Below are 14,804 nucleotides of genomic sequence, written 5' to 3'. Positions count from 1 at the left end.
AGGGGCGGGAGGCGGGCCCGGCCGCCATTCCCGCAGGAAGAGGAGGAGGAGGGCAAAGAGGAGGAGGAAGCGGCAGTGATCCCCGCGCTGGGCAGGCGAGCGGGACTCGGCGGCCGCAGGGTATCGGCAGCCCCGCGGCGAGGCGCGACCCCGCCATGCCGTGCGTGGGCGACTGGCTGAACAGCCCCCTGAGCATCGTGCAGGGCATTTTCGGTGAGGCGGGGCCCGCGTCCCCGGGTGGCTGCGGGAGCGCCCCGGGGGCGCCCGGAACCGGACGGCGCTTTCCCTCGTGGGGTGGTGGCGGGGCCGGCTCTGTGTCTTATGTACCTATTTTATACCTTATATATCTCGTATACAGCGTGTGTTTCGTGTATCTCGTGTATTTCTGGGTTCCGGCAGCAAGGCGCGCTGTCTGCCCGCGCTGCCGAGCGGTGCTGGTGGTACCAGCGCTATCAGCAGCGGCTGTTTCCGTGCTGGGCTTGGTCTTCCCTAAAAGAATACCGACATTAAAATTTCCATAGTCAACACGGCGTGGAAAGCAGTGCCTCGGCTCCTGCCCTTCCCCGCTGGGGTGTTGCGGAGCTTTCCCTCGCTTCCAGGAATGGCTCTGTGCTTCTCGATCGGCCTGAAAGGGCTTGAAATGGGAAGTCAGTGAATTGCAAGGGGAATAAATCTCATTAGTCTGAGATGCACTTACTTCCCTAAGATAGAAGTGAAAGTTGGGTTTGTTTGATGTGCTGGGAGAATGCTGGGTAAAAGTCTCTTACGTGGTGTTAATAGGCACATTGATATGTTGTTTTTTGTAGCCCAAAATGCTCCAAACTCTGACTGGGAGAAGAAGTAACCGAATACTTCAAGGAGAAATTAAAAGAAAATAATGCTACTAACTGGGTAAGAGTGTTTTTTTTTCTTCTCGAGTTACACTTTTTCCTGAGCTTTGTTTTTTTTTACACTTTATTGCAGTGGCTTGCTTTTGATAAAGTCCTGCCGTTTCATGATAAGCGTGCAGCTGAATTTCAAGCCCAGGCTTTGAGATGTGGAATTTGCACCTCGGCTGCCTTAACCTGAGTGCAAAGCCAGGATGTGAAATCCCAGCCCGTCCCTCCCTCCCTGCCTTCAGCACCTTCCTTCCCCCAGGCCATCGCTGCCACTCTGTAGTACAGTCAGTAGATGGCAGGAGATGACAAACCTTGTCATTTTGGGGGAAGTGTGAGTCCTCACTGTGCACCACGAGCTACTGGTTATAAACCCCTTCTCTCAGGAGCTTTTATCACAATGCAAAACTTGTATGGGTTGAATAAATAGTTTCTTGGACTTTCAGGTTTTTAGGAGAAAATGCTTTTCCTACTAAAACTGTGCTTTATTGGGCTGGGTCAGTGCAGTTTAGCAGGGAAGCTGTGATTTAGGTTTTAAAAATAAAATGTGCATAGTTGAGTTCAAAAGCTGATACTTTTCTAAAAGGCTGTAGCAGAAATGACACAGGTGAAAATTATTTTTCTTTGTCAGTGAAAGTATTCTGTATTTAGTATTGAATGTTTGCCTAAATCCAAGCATTAATGGCAAAATTGCGTAAAATTTACAACATCAGAAGGAATTGAAATCATATTTTCTTACTCAAAAAGACCAGGATGGGATACACTTTTGTTAAAATGCCACTTCCTGTAGGGCCACTTATGGTTTTTGTTGCATTTTAATGTTGGATGTGGGCTTTTTCAACAAATATTTTCTCTTCAGATTTAGAAAACCCTATTCATAATGCAAGTTCTTTGAAGTAATACCACGTGCTTAGGCATTGATTTTTTTTTTTCCTTTTTATTTTCCCATTGTCATGTAAAACTGTGTGAAAAAGACTTTCCCAATGTTGACTTGGAAATTAACATACAGGTTTTCCAGGAGCCTTTGTTATAAGAAATTGTGCATGCAAATTGCTGTAGTACTGCTGGTACATAGCACATGGTGGAACTGCTGTTAAGTAGAAATAAGATAAGTGATAAATTCTGTTTAATCCTGCAGCTGCAATAATTCTAAATTTAAAAGTTAGTTTCAAATATTGTGCAGTTTTCATACAGTTCCAGTGACCTATAACCACTTCTTTCATAGTCCAGTATTTGGGACTGGAAGAATTTGGGAGCTGTTAAGTGCCTGAGAATTGTAACAATTATCTGTAACAGCCATTGCAGGAAGGTGTTGGGATAGATACACTTTGTTACTGCTTTAATTGGGATGGGAGGTTCGCTCAGAAAATATTAAGTGTGCTATAAATACAGGGATTTGAGGAGGAGGATATATTGGATGGTCAGAGAATTAAGTTTTTGTGCTGGTTTTAGCTCACTTCAGAGCACTGCTCAATGGGTACCAGTTGTATAGAACAGTCTCTTTTTTCACAGGTCCCATCACTGAATGATGTTCCTGTACATTACCTAAAACCCAACAGCTTGGTGAAATTTCGCTGCATGGTTCAAGATATGTTTGATCCTGAGTTTTACATGGGAGTGTATGAAACAGTTGACCCAAATACAAATGCACGTGTAAGTGAAATACTGAGTTACTATTTTAGCAAATGTTTGTCATTTTACTCATTCTGGTCTTTGTTTTTCTCTAGTTTGTGAGTTAAACCTGTGGAGTGTGGACACTGATAGTAACTGTGTTCAGCTCAAGTGGCATCAGTAAAACATAACTTGTTACATTTCTGCTGAGGAATAGAAAATGTTAAAATGATGAAAGGTTAGGCAGGATGTCTGTGAGGGACTTTGGGCTGCAGTGATTTTGGTGTGATTCGTGTTCAGGATGCTGTCAGAAACAGAATGATTGCATTGCCTTTTCCCTCTTGACAGGTTTTGCATTTTGGTAAATACAGAGATGTGGCAGAATGTGGGGTGAGTTATATAAATTATATGAACTTGGAGAAGAAATATTGGAAGGGAGGTTATAGTTTTATGTGGGACAGAGCTTCTTTGGTACTTGGCAGTGGATTCCTGAAGATACTGCTCTAAATGCAAAGTTAATCTTTGGTTTGGAAAGCAGAGTATTCATAACTGCTCACTGGCATTCTAATTTCAGCAGGCTTCCAGCTGTTTCTGTTGTATTTAAAATTTGTTTTGGTTGAGTGGAGGGCGGAGTGTCCATGACCTTGAAGCTGTCTGCTATGGAAAACAATTCCTTTTGGTAGTGCAGTGCTATTTGAATCAAAACATTATATATTCACTTTTTCCTGAGTTACGTAGTCTTACATGTTAATTGTAACTTCTGAGTAACTGAATCTGTGGGGTTAGTTTAAAAAAAAAAGAAAACAAACTAATCAGATTTTTAACAAAATTTCTCTTGGGATTCCAGCCTCAGCAGGAAATTGATTTGAACTCCTCACAAACAGTCACCTCGGAGAGACAGACTTTCTACTGTGTTCCAGTGCCTGGTGAATCAGCATGGGTCAAAGAAATATCTTTTTTGACTGAGCCAGTGTTTTGTTACACAATCAGTGGTCACAAACTAATTAATTCGATGTAAGGAATAAGTTTATTTAGAATTTCCCTTTTCTAAGTGAATCTGGAGAGGTGATAGATGTAGAAAGAGAAAAAAAGAAAGTTGATGGCTTGTAATATGCACAAAGAGGATACAAATGAATTTAGGAGCATATGTTTTGATTTAGTAAACATTTTTTCTTGGGAGAGTCTTGAAAATTTCTGTTAATTTCTAGTTGCAAATGCTTAGGAAAAGAGAAACTTCAGTTGAACCACTGGTATTTTCTACAGCAGGACACTTACACAGTGAGAGTCTCCTATAAAACACCTGTAGCTGAGCCTGTTAAGATTAGGATTTTGTTAAAAAAACCAACAACTGAACCTTAGTGTGGCTGAGTTTTCCCTGCTCAGTCTGAGCCTTCCTTAACCCTTGACCCCACGCCTACATCAGTGCCAGCCAGGCCCGAGTGAGCCCCTCCACCTCCTACACCCCCAGTCGCCACAAGAGGAGCTATGAGGAGGATGAGGACATGGATCTGCATCCCTCCAAACAGAAGGAGCAACACATGGGTAAGAGTTGGTGAATGGTAGTTCTAAAATCTTTCCAGGATTTGGCAAAAATTCATTGCTAAAATCTGAAATATTGGCAGTTGTTTTGATTATTTTTGTTGCAGCCTTTATGATTTGGAGGCTTTGTTGAAGTCAGTGGTTTGATTTGAAGGAGTGTGGGAGAGCCTATAGTGTTATATGTGTGTTGTATGACTTGCTGACAATCTACAGAAATTTTTAATATAAACTGGGTTTTATGTATATTCTGACCTGGTTTTTTAAACATGAAGTGCAGAAAAATACTACCTTTGCAGTCCTATGGATGGTAGGAAAAAAAACCCCATTCCCCTAGTTTAAACATTGCATTTTGAAAATCAGATTTCTGGCCATGTTTGGATTTCCAAGACACATAGATCTTTGCTAGTACTCTGTCTCACACTTCACTTGATTACATAAAATATGCACTTGTGAGACTTCTCATATTAAAAGTATATCCTGTCAAGTGTATTGCATTATTAAATATTCTTGTCTCAGATGTCTTGTTAAATTAGTTTTATTCTGTGTTGCTCACTGAAGAAAGTTGTTCAGTTTTGCATTTCTGTTTGAAAAGCCTGCAAATCCTGTGTTTTCCAGGCAGTGGAGGTGACATCCATGGATGTGTGGAGCCAAAGAGATTAGAAACAGAAGCTTCTGCAGGTCATCATGTCATTTCTCCCAACTGCTCCCCTCCACTTGACCTGAATTTTCCCTTGCCAGGAGAGAAAGGACCAGCATGTCTTGTAAAGGTGAGAGATGGAGAGCTGATGAGCAGGGCTGTGCTCTCAGTGAGCCAGACAGAATCAGCCTTGAAGTGGTTTGTAGGCACAGAAATGTGTCTCAAATCCAGAATTTTGTTTCCAGAGATAACTACATTCTTCACTAATACAGTGTTCCTCTTCTTGAGTGCTGCATTTGAATTGTTGGAATCCCTCAGCAGCATTTATTAGGGCTTGCACCTTCTCATCCCACTTTCTTAAAAAAGATTCCATTCTTAGATGCTTGAGGGTGCAGCTGGTATTGAGCTGGTATTTTTCTTTTAGGATATTTCCTCTAATTGAAAAACAGCTGTGAAAAACCAAGCTGAAAATCCAATAAACTACACATTTGTATATTGAATTTGAAATAGTCCTTGATTTACTGCTTTGTTATATTACTACGAAACTTTACACAAAATTTCTGCTGTTGCTGTATTGACTTCTCTCTTATTTAGCAAATCTTGATGAATCAGAGTCGAATACAATTGTTTAGACTTGTGTGGCCAAGAATGCCAATAGAAAAAGCATGGAATCATAAACCTCCTGTGAACTCCCTGACAACTCCCTGTTCCAGTGTAAGCTTACTGACACTGAGGGCAAGGGGAGACCTCTTCACTCAAACTGTTCTCAGGCCGCAGTTGAGTCTCCTGAGTTTCCTTTGTCTGACAGTTTTTCTGCTGTCCTGCATCTGGCCCATCTGCCTCAGCATTTTATTTTTTATTTTCTGTTTGGGGCAGGTCTATGAGAGCTGGGAGAGTTTCAAAGTCAATGATGTGCTGGAGGTGTTTGGTGTTCTATCTGTGGACCCAGTGCTGAGCATAGTGAACAGTGAAGAGAGGTAAGGCTGCCCTGAAATGCAGGTTTTATTGCAGTGAGCAGACAAGGAAATGTGTAAGTACATGGTAATTATGCTTAAGAAGTGAATTTTGTTGCTTTAAAATAGCTTGATGAGGAAAGTGTTACATCCAGCATCCTGGAAACTGAAGTCCAATGTGCTCTGGTACATCCATATCCTTGGATACCCAGTGCATCTTTTTTTAGCTTGCTGTACAGTCTGTAAAGCACAAAATGCCTCTACAGCTAAATGTTTTGTACTCTTTCATGTGTACTAAACTTCCAGTGAATGAGTGAATAGTGAACAAAGCTTTCAAGGAAGCTTTTAGATTATAAAATGTCCTTTTAAAGTAATTTCTAAGTCCATGGAAGTTGTTACCAGAAATGTAAATATTTCTGAAGAACATAAGAAAAAAGTTTGCGTGTCTGCATGTAGAGTGATAGTTACCAAAATGAGTAAAATTGGGTTGATTTTTCATTAATTAAGGTATCTCATCTTCTTAATCCACTGATAGAAACTTCCCATTTCACCTGCTGTTCTGCAATTCCTTGCCTGACAAAATACAAAATTGTTTAGGATGCAAGTCAATTTTCAAAATAAAACTCTTGACCAAAATCTAACATAAATATTGCTGATGTCTTGAACCATTGCACTCTGAATCATTTCTGTTGGTGAGTTTGTTCATCTGTCTGGCAAGTAGGATACCCAGAGTGCAATGTGAATCCTTTATAGTGCCAACTTCTTAAAAATTACCTCAGCCTGGTCAGCTGCTTTTAGTATCATCTGTGTGACAGCTAATCTCAGACTGACAGCTCAGTTGCTCTGTCACAGGTGCTTGTGGGTTTTTTCCTGTGTCATTCTGTAACAAGACAAAATGGTGGCATTTAGCAACATTTTGAATACAAACAAAAGAAATCTTTTAATGGAAAGAGTGGATAGTGTGTGGATGAACTGCTGAAGTGGCTTTGAAGTAATAAAGCCTGACAGTTTTTAAAACCAGTACAATAAGATGTGCTAAATTTTACTGTCATATAATAAAGTCACTTTAGGGATTTTACTTTCTAAAAATGAAAATGAAAAATGAAAACCACCTGGAAAAAATTTTGTAAGACATCTTCAGGGAGAGCAAAGCTTGTGTATCTGAACTCTTAAATGAAGAGGTAATACCTCCAGGTTCCAGCAGAGGTACATTAGGGTTTATTTATTCACAGTTCTTTTACTCAGCCAGTGATAGAGATGTGATGAGACTGTCTAGAAGATCTTGTCAGGCTCCAGAACCTGGTAGGATATGACAATCCCACATGTGCTTACAGAGACAAATGTTATAAATTACCTTATTTTTTAAAAAAGCTGCTGTTTAGACTTCAGTACAGGCTGTACAGAACAGTGTGTAATATTTTACTTGAAGCTACAGCCTATATGCAACAAATAATAAATGTGATTTTGTTTGTGAGGTTTGGTTTTGAGGGTTTTTTGTTGGGTTGTTTGGTTTTTTCCTTCAGAAAAATATGGCTTGATTATTTTCTGAAAATAATAGAATCCAGATATTTTGGGTCAAGCCTGCTTTGGTGTTAAATTGTCATTTTGTAATTGTGATTCAGTATTTGTGGTGTTTATAAAGATCCTGAAGAAGGTGGTTTGAGTGTGGGAGGAGTCAGTAGGAGCTGGGAGCGGATGTTGTTTGTTCCTCTGTTCTTGGCCTGCTTCCAGCTGCTCTGGCTCAGAGGGAGAGAAATTCCCCTGGGATGTTTCTGAGTCCAGCTGTGCTGTGCCCTCTCCCCAGGGACAGCTCCAGCCTGGATCCTATGGAGTGCATGGACACAGCCGAGGAGCAGAGAGTGCACAGCCCCCCGGCCTCCTTAGTGCCCAGGATCCATGTGATTTTGGCACAGAAGTTGCAACACATTAACCCCTTGCTGCCTGCCTGCCTTAACGAAGAGGAGAGCAAAACCTGTGAGTGTCTGGGCACTTTCCAGGAGATCTGAACAAATACTGCTTTGCTCAGAGACAAAATGCCTCAACCAGCAGGGTTTGAATTTAAATCTTGGTAAATGGAAAAACCATGCAGTGCTGCACAGGATGCAGATGTTTGTGTTTATGTGATGTTTACCTTTTTATTTGGCTGAAATAAAAGTGATTTATGTGGAGTTTGGTTTTACATTCTATGTGCCCAAGGATTTTACCAAGTTGTTCAGCCATAAGGTTTGATTTGTTTTCAAACAGAGTTGTGAATTGCTGGAAAATTAGATTTTCAATTTAGTGTGGTACTGGATATAAGAAATGTATTGATAATATAGAGACTCCTAATATTGTGCACAAAATAAGGCACTTCTGCTTTTAAGCAACTGTGCTATTCCTTGCTTGGCTGTTATTTTTTTCACTGAATTATTGCATGCAGACCTCTGGTATTTATAGCTTTCTTCATTGAGTGCCTTGTATTGCTTGTTCTGAGCAATATGTAAGAAGTTTTTTTCTGCCTTTAATATAAAATGGAGCAGCTATGGATTTTATAAATTTGGCTCAATACTTTATACCCTGCTGCAAATGTATTATACAATATCTAATCTTTTTAAAAAATAATTTCCAAGGAAGTGTTGAGTGATTCAGGTTATCCAAAACAAATTGAAAAAACCAATGAGCATTTGGGGTTTTTTCCTTGACTGCTTTGGAATAAACATTTTTCTTTATCAAACTGTGACAGAAAGTCAAATTCATATAGAGAGAAGAGAGTGAGAAACAAGAACATTTTCTGACACTTGTCCTTTGCTCTTTTGCCAGTTGTTTCTAATTTCATGTCTGAGCTGTCACCAGTGAGAGCAGAGTTGCTGGGGTTCCTTACCCATGCCCTCTTGGGAGACAGTTTGGCTGCTGAATACCTGATACTGCATCTCATTTCCACAGTGTAAGTATCTACATGTGTGTTGAGAATTTATGTATTTATTCTATGGGGTTCTTCACCAGTCTGCAAATAAATGGCAGAAATTGCTTAAATAATACTTATTTCAGTAGTACTTTGTCCAGGTGGAGTTGTCCCATCACAATACTCACAAAGGCAGATTTCAGTGTCTGAAACAACAGTAAATAATCATAAAAGACCAGCTTTATGGCAGTGTATACTTTCAATGCTGCTTTGAGAGCTGACAAAATCTCCAAGACACTTTTATTCAGAGGTACAATAACATATTTCTGCCTCTGGCTTCTTCTGAGTAGGACAGGCCACTGACTTCCCAAAGACAGCATTTCCTGACTGCAGGAATTATTGCTTAGGTATATTCTGGGAGTTTAATTTAATGTAAACCTGTTTAATGGTAAGTTCAAGTGACCTATTTAGCATGTGATAGTTTAATCAACATAAGAATAAATTTCTGTCTCTGGGTAAAAGAGCAGCCACCTTTGACTCATTAAAATCTTAAGTGTGAAACTTCAGATATTAATGTTGTCAGGCCCAAATTAAATGTTAGTCATTTTAGTCTTCAAAATCAAAATGAGGGTTTTTTTTGGTTTTTTTTGTGGGACTGTGAATGTTCCAACACTTAGAATGTATTTTCTCTCTTAGCTGGTATCACAAAAAGGTTGAGAGTTGTCAAGAATGGGGAGATGATACACAGTGAGACGAGGGAGAGGAAAGCTGAGGGCAGGTAAAGGAGATGAACAAGTGTGATAAGGAGGGAAGTTGAGATTGGGCAGCAGAAAGGAAAAGAATGGAGTGTGTTCACCCAGTAACAACAGAGTACAGGGAGAACAGAACGACTGGAAGGCCATTGCAGGGTGCCAAGCACTGTAAATTACTGCTTTTGTGTGGTGCTGTGAGGAGCAGCTTCAGTGCTCCTTGGGCACTGCAGAAGGAAGGCAGAGGAGCTTGCTGATTTTTGGGGGGTGTGTGTGTGTTCTGAAATCCTGCTGGCTGTCAGAGAGAGACACCACACAGTGCTCCAGCTGAATGACACCTGTACCCAGTGTTAGCCAGGTGTTTGCCTAACCTGTGCTGCTTTTGGTGCAGCTATGGCAGACGGGATGTGCTTCCTCTGGGAAAATTCACCGTCAACCTGAGCGGCTGTCCCCGGAGCAGCACCTTCACGGAGCACCTGTACCGCCTCATCCAGCAGCTGGTGCCAGCAGTAAGCATTGCCTGGGCAGGGCTGGGCACCTGTTCTCACTGATCCAGCCTGGTCAAGGCAGGCTGAAATGCTCTCCTGTTCCCCAGGTAGAGAGCAGGTAACAGTAGAGATGGGGCTGTGCCTGGGCTGGTCTGGGGGACCTGTTCTCACTGATCCAACCTGGTCAAGGCAGGCTGAAATGCTTTCCTGCTCCCCAGGTAGAGAGCAGGTAACAATAGAGGTGAGGCTGGCCTGTTGAAGTCTGTGTGCCTCATCATCTAGGATGAATATGCAATGAAATAGTCTCCTGAGGGGTATTGAACTGATAGGCAGATGCTGCCTTTATTTGATCTTTCTGGATTGATATGTTTAGACATTTGGGTTATTTAATTATGGTGTCATTAGGGTTTACTAAAGTTTGTGGATACTGTTCTGCAGAAAAGCCACAGTAATTCAGTTTGGGGTCACACCAACAGTATTGCTGCAATAAATCATTTTTTATTGAGCTCATCCTAGATGTGTAGAACAGTGATAGGAGTTCCTGACAGCAGTATTTTCCTTTGGGAAATTTTTAAGTATACAGCATTTGAATATTTGGGATAAAGCATTGCAGTGACAAGTTGTGCTTTGCTGTGCAGGCTCCCAGCCCAGCTGTAGCTGCAGGAAGCAGCATTCCCTGGGGAGGCTGGAGGACAGCCCAGGTGCTGATGGTTTGTTTCTCGTTGCAGTCCTACCACCTCCGGATGAGCATCGAGAGCATGAACCACTCGCGCTTCATCCCTCACAAGGACTACACGGCCAACCGCCTGGTCAGCGGGCTGCTGCAGCTGGCCAGCAACACCTCCCTGGTCATAGATGAGACCCAGCTGGAGCAGGGACAGCTGGACACAGCAGGTACACAGCTTTTGCTGTCTGCAGTCTCATTTAGGAGGTTGAAAGCTGTTGTGTTTTAAGACAGCGGTGATAATCGTGTCCTGCTGATAAGGGGTCTATTGCAAAACTGTTTGTCGTTTCTACATCCTATTGCATCAATTTGAAGCAGCTTCCTGCAGCCTTCTCAGCCAACTTAAGACAAATTGGGAGAATTCTTTATTACCAAAATAACTCTGATTCATTGGAGTGGCCTTTCAGTTTCCTGTGATAGTGCATGAAGTGGGCAAAGCATATGCTGATGCCTTATGCTCTATATTTTTACTGTATATCTGGAAACCATCCCTGAGAACTGGAGAAAAAAGATTGCTATTACTGTGTTAAAAACAGTGGGGATTCTGTTTTACAAGCTGATGTAGCACTCTGTGGCATGCTTTCAGCAGAGCTTTAGAAATTAATTTAATTATAACTCACATAAAAGAGCTGAGTTGCATTAAAAGCACAATACCTGGAGAATGCACAGTCCAGGTGTCTTTGAGTCCTGGGGCTGTCCTGTGCAGGGCCAGCAGTTGGAGCCCAATGATCCTTATGGGTCCCTTCCAGCTCAGGAGATCCTGTGAAACAACAACAGGAATCACTGCAAGTAACTTAATTTTAAAATAAAAATGCTGTCTGGAGAAAGCTGCTTTAGTTTTTTTAATTACTTAATTACTCTTAAAAGTTGTGAATTAAAATTATTCAATTGCTTTTGAGTTTTCAGGTTTTTTTGCTACTCAGCTTTAGTAAAGCTACAAAATTTTGCTACAGAAAATAGTAAAATTAGCAAAAGCAAAAAAAAAGCAAACAAGCTTTGCACTGTCTGTTTCCAAAAAAAAAAAATTTAAAATATTATAAACTCCCATTTAGAGAGAGTTCTTGCTGTTCTGGTTTATAGGTTTTCTAAAATGTCTGTCTGTAATGTCTAAAAATGCTCAGCATTTAGTGGAAAAATAATATTTTAGGTATTAAAAGTTGCAGATAATAAAGGCTTGGTAATTTTATTTCATTTTTGCTGATGTGATATTGTTTTCTACTGAATTTAGATTAAGGAAGTAAAAATTTTTCATTTCTTACAGCAACATTGGGAACAAAATCTAATCCTAGAAAAGAGTGTCTTCAGATGTAGTAGTTGGTTTGAAACTCTTAGAAGCCACAGCTTAGAAACTTCAAATGGAAAAATGTCCCAGAAGTCAACCCTAATATCTAATAATAAATTTGCCTTTATTTGCTAACTTTTATTTACAGTATACTGAATTATTACTAAGTATTTAAAGGCAAAACCGTAACAGTAATTTTGTCATTTGATGCAGTAACTGCTGAAGAGAAATTCAGTTTGTCAGGTACATGTTGGTATTTCAAAGTGAGAATTTCAAGAGTCAACCAGTTAATTTGTCAATTTTAACATTTTATATTTTAAATAACTTAATTCCAGGTAAGGCAAGTGAGTACTATTTAAAAAATTGGTAAAATTAAACTGGTAATTTTTTTCTGCTTTTGAGGAGAGATTTCTTTTTTGTTTTTTCTCTCTAAATAGATACCTGGCTTTGTAGGGCCAATGAAGACATGAGGTATGAACTCATGTACTAATGTGCTAAGCCAGACAAAGTTTAGGCCTGAAATCAAGAATTCTTAATTTTGATTCACATTAAGAAGTGGTTGTCTCTGTCTGGAGACAGCCTCAGACACAAGAAGGAACAGGGTGATTGCAGGAATCCTTCTGCTTGCTGCTCCTCAAAGACAGATGGGGAAACAAAAATCAGGGCTGACGTTTGTTTTGGTCAAATGCTCAAGGAATTTGTTCTTGCTCTTGCAGGTGTCCATAATGTGACAGCCCTTGGTAACCTGATCACTTGGCAGAAGGTGGATTATGACTTCAATTACCACCGGATGGAATTCCCATGCAACATTAATGTCCTGATCACTTCCGAGGGCCGCTCACTCCTGCCGGTATGGGAGGGGCTTCCAGTTCTGCTGGGGAGCTGCAGCTGGCAGCTGCTGCCAGAGCAGGCCCTGCCAGGGACAAGTGGGGACAGGAAACGTGTCTTGTGACCAGGGAGGGTGTGACACTGGCAGTAGCTGCTGCCTTCTCCCTCGTGGCCGGAAAACACAGAGATGGAGCTTCCCTCCTCCTTTCTGAACAGGGAGGGTGAGGTGGTGAAGGACCCAGGGTGGGTAAAGCTGCAGAGAAGTGCTGCTCTCCAGGCCTCCCTCAGGCATGGTGGGTTCTGAGGTGATGGGCACAGATGTGGCACTGCCCCTGCAGTAGCCAGAGCTTGCAAACCAGCTCTCTGACATGCCAGCTTTGTCCACTGAGCCTTGGCTCTGCTGCTTCAATCAGGAGCTGTTCAAAACGTGAGCTGAGGAATGTTTCAAGAATTATCTTACCTTAGTTCTGGGAAATAGTGATTTCTGCTGCTTCAGAGCCTAAATTAGTCTTGGAATAAAAAATAGTGGGATGTGGAAAGAGATGAAATGTGATTTTCTCTTTCAGTCAGATTGCCAAGTCCACTTACAGCCACAGATAATTCCCCCGAACATGGAAGAGTACATGAGCAGCCTCCTCACTGCAGTGCTGCCCTCTGTGCTGAACAAATTCCGAATTTACCTGAGTTTATTGAGGCTGCTGGACTACAGTATATCTGATGAGGTGACCAAGGTAGGGACACTTCCCTCATGTTTTCAATGGTCTGTTTGGATAGAAAGCACCTTAGTAGACAGTTACAGTACTTGCCCTGTCAGTGATTCACCTTTAAGTTTTACAAAACCCAGATAGAAGCGTTTTCACATCTTGACTGTGCCTTCAAGGGTTTGTAAAGTATATACTGAATTTATTACAGATAAGGAACAGCACATGTAACCTGCTTTCTAACACTCATTTTGCAAATGGGTTCTTTTCAATGATGAGAAGGAGCCTGGTTTTTCTCAGGTGCACTTCTGGACAGCAATGAGTTGAAACGTTGAAATCCAAAGGTTGTTACAGTATTCTTATCTCCTGCTTTTGCTCCATAATTCCACGCTGTGTTGTTCCAGGCAGTGGAGGAAGATTTTGTGGAAATGCGCAAGAACAACCCCGAGAGCGTCACGGCCGATGACCTGCACAAAATGCTGCTGGTGGCCAGGTGGGTGTGGTGCTCCTGTCACCACTCAGGGCTTCCCAGCAAGCTCCACCTTGAGCCAGCACTTGGTCTGCAGCTGAATTGTCTCTGACTAGCCAGACAGAATCTCCTCTGCCTTGTTCCTCTAAGGGCAGGAATACTTTGCCTAACTTTCATTCTATGCTTTCTTACTCCCAAAGGCCAGCTGGGCTGGAGCTGTGCTGGGCTGGAGCTGTGCTGGTTGCAGCAGCTGCAGGAGCTGTTCCTGACTGGCTCTTTGTGCTCCCCAGGTTCCTGTCGCTCAGCGCGGGGCAGACGACGCTGTCCAGGGAGAGGTGGCTGCGAGCGAAGCAGCTGGAGGCGCTGCGCAAGGCCAGGCTGCAGCAGCAGCAATGTGTCAATGGCAATGAACTTTAACACCTGCTGGATGTCACCCTGAAAATGTCTCTAATCCTAGGTGGAACCCATACTAAGATTGGAATATTGTTTATACCAGTTTTTGTAGATAATTTATACCAAAAAGTTATGGATATTTACCCTTGCAGTCTGAACGCGCTTAACTCTGTTCAGCCACCTAAACATATTTTATGGAATTTTTTTGGACCCTGTTTTGTAATTGAAAATTGGTAACATTGAGCAAATTGTTTGATATTAAACTTTAATACTGAGATTGTGTAAACTTAGTCCCTTTAATAATAAGAGAAGTTAAGCCAGAGCCCTTCATGTATAGCAGTGGTATGCTCTGTTCTGGAGGACATTTGTGCTCTAATTTCTGCTTGGTTGATTTGTGAGGATCAGAGCTCTCAGCTGGCCAGCAGCTGCAGCTGGAAGAAGTGCTGACTTCACTCTCTGTGCTGTTCTGTGAGCTGGGGCAGGTCACACTCAGAGCAGCAGCAGCAGCATCATTGTGATGATATCAAGCACTGTGTGGTACCAAGCAGTGATTTGACCAACTCAGGTATGAAATATATTTGCCTTGTGCTTAGAGCAGACCATGACTTCTCAAATGTCTCCAATGAGCTTTGTCCTGGTACAGCTTCTTAAAAAAACCTCACAATGACTGGACA

The 14,804-nt window shown here is 41.7% G+C and overlaps 2 protein-coding genes across 2 annotated transcripts in view; both read left to right on the top strand.

Moving 5' to 3' along the window:
* TIAL1 (TIA1 cytotoxic granule associated RNA binding protein like 1) overlaps nt 1-14,804 on the top strand; it is a 256,506-nt gene that overhangs the window by 134,948 nt on the left and 106,754 nt on the right. The window lies entirely within an intron of this gene.
* MCMBP (minichromosome maintenance complex binding protein) lies at nt 26-14,405 on the top strand. Its single transcript, XM_009087135.4, is given in 17 exon segments — nt 26-213; nt 807-839; nt 842-891; nt 2,388-2,528; nt 2,835-2,876; nt 3,334-3,435; nt 3,899-4,028; nt 4,641-4,792; nt 5,539-5,639; nt 7,420-7,589; nt 8,415-8,538; nt 9,637-9,754; nt 10,462-10,627; nt 12,456-12,589; nt 13,134-13,298; nt 13,673-13,761; nt 14,028-14,405. Coding segments are annotated over 17 exon segments (1,902 nt in total). The 5' UTR covers nt 26-155; the 3' UTR covers nt 14,155-14,405.

The sequence above is a fragment of the Serinus canaria genome, chromosome 6 (genome assembly GCF_022539315.1).
Source record: "Serinus canaria isolate serCan28SL12 chromosome 6, serCan2020, whole genome shotgun sequence".
In the NCBI taxonomy this organism is placed as follows: domain Eukaryota; kingdom Metazoa; phylum Chordata; class Aves; order Passeriformes; family Fringillidae; genus Serinus; species Serinus canaria.
The sequence above is the reverse complement of the archived record's forward strand: the minus strand, read 5'-3'. Positions and strand labels throughout refer to the sequence as shown.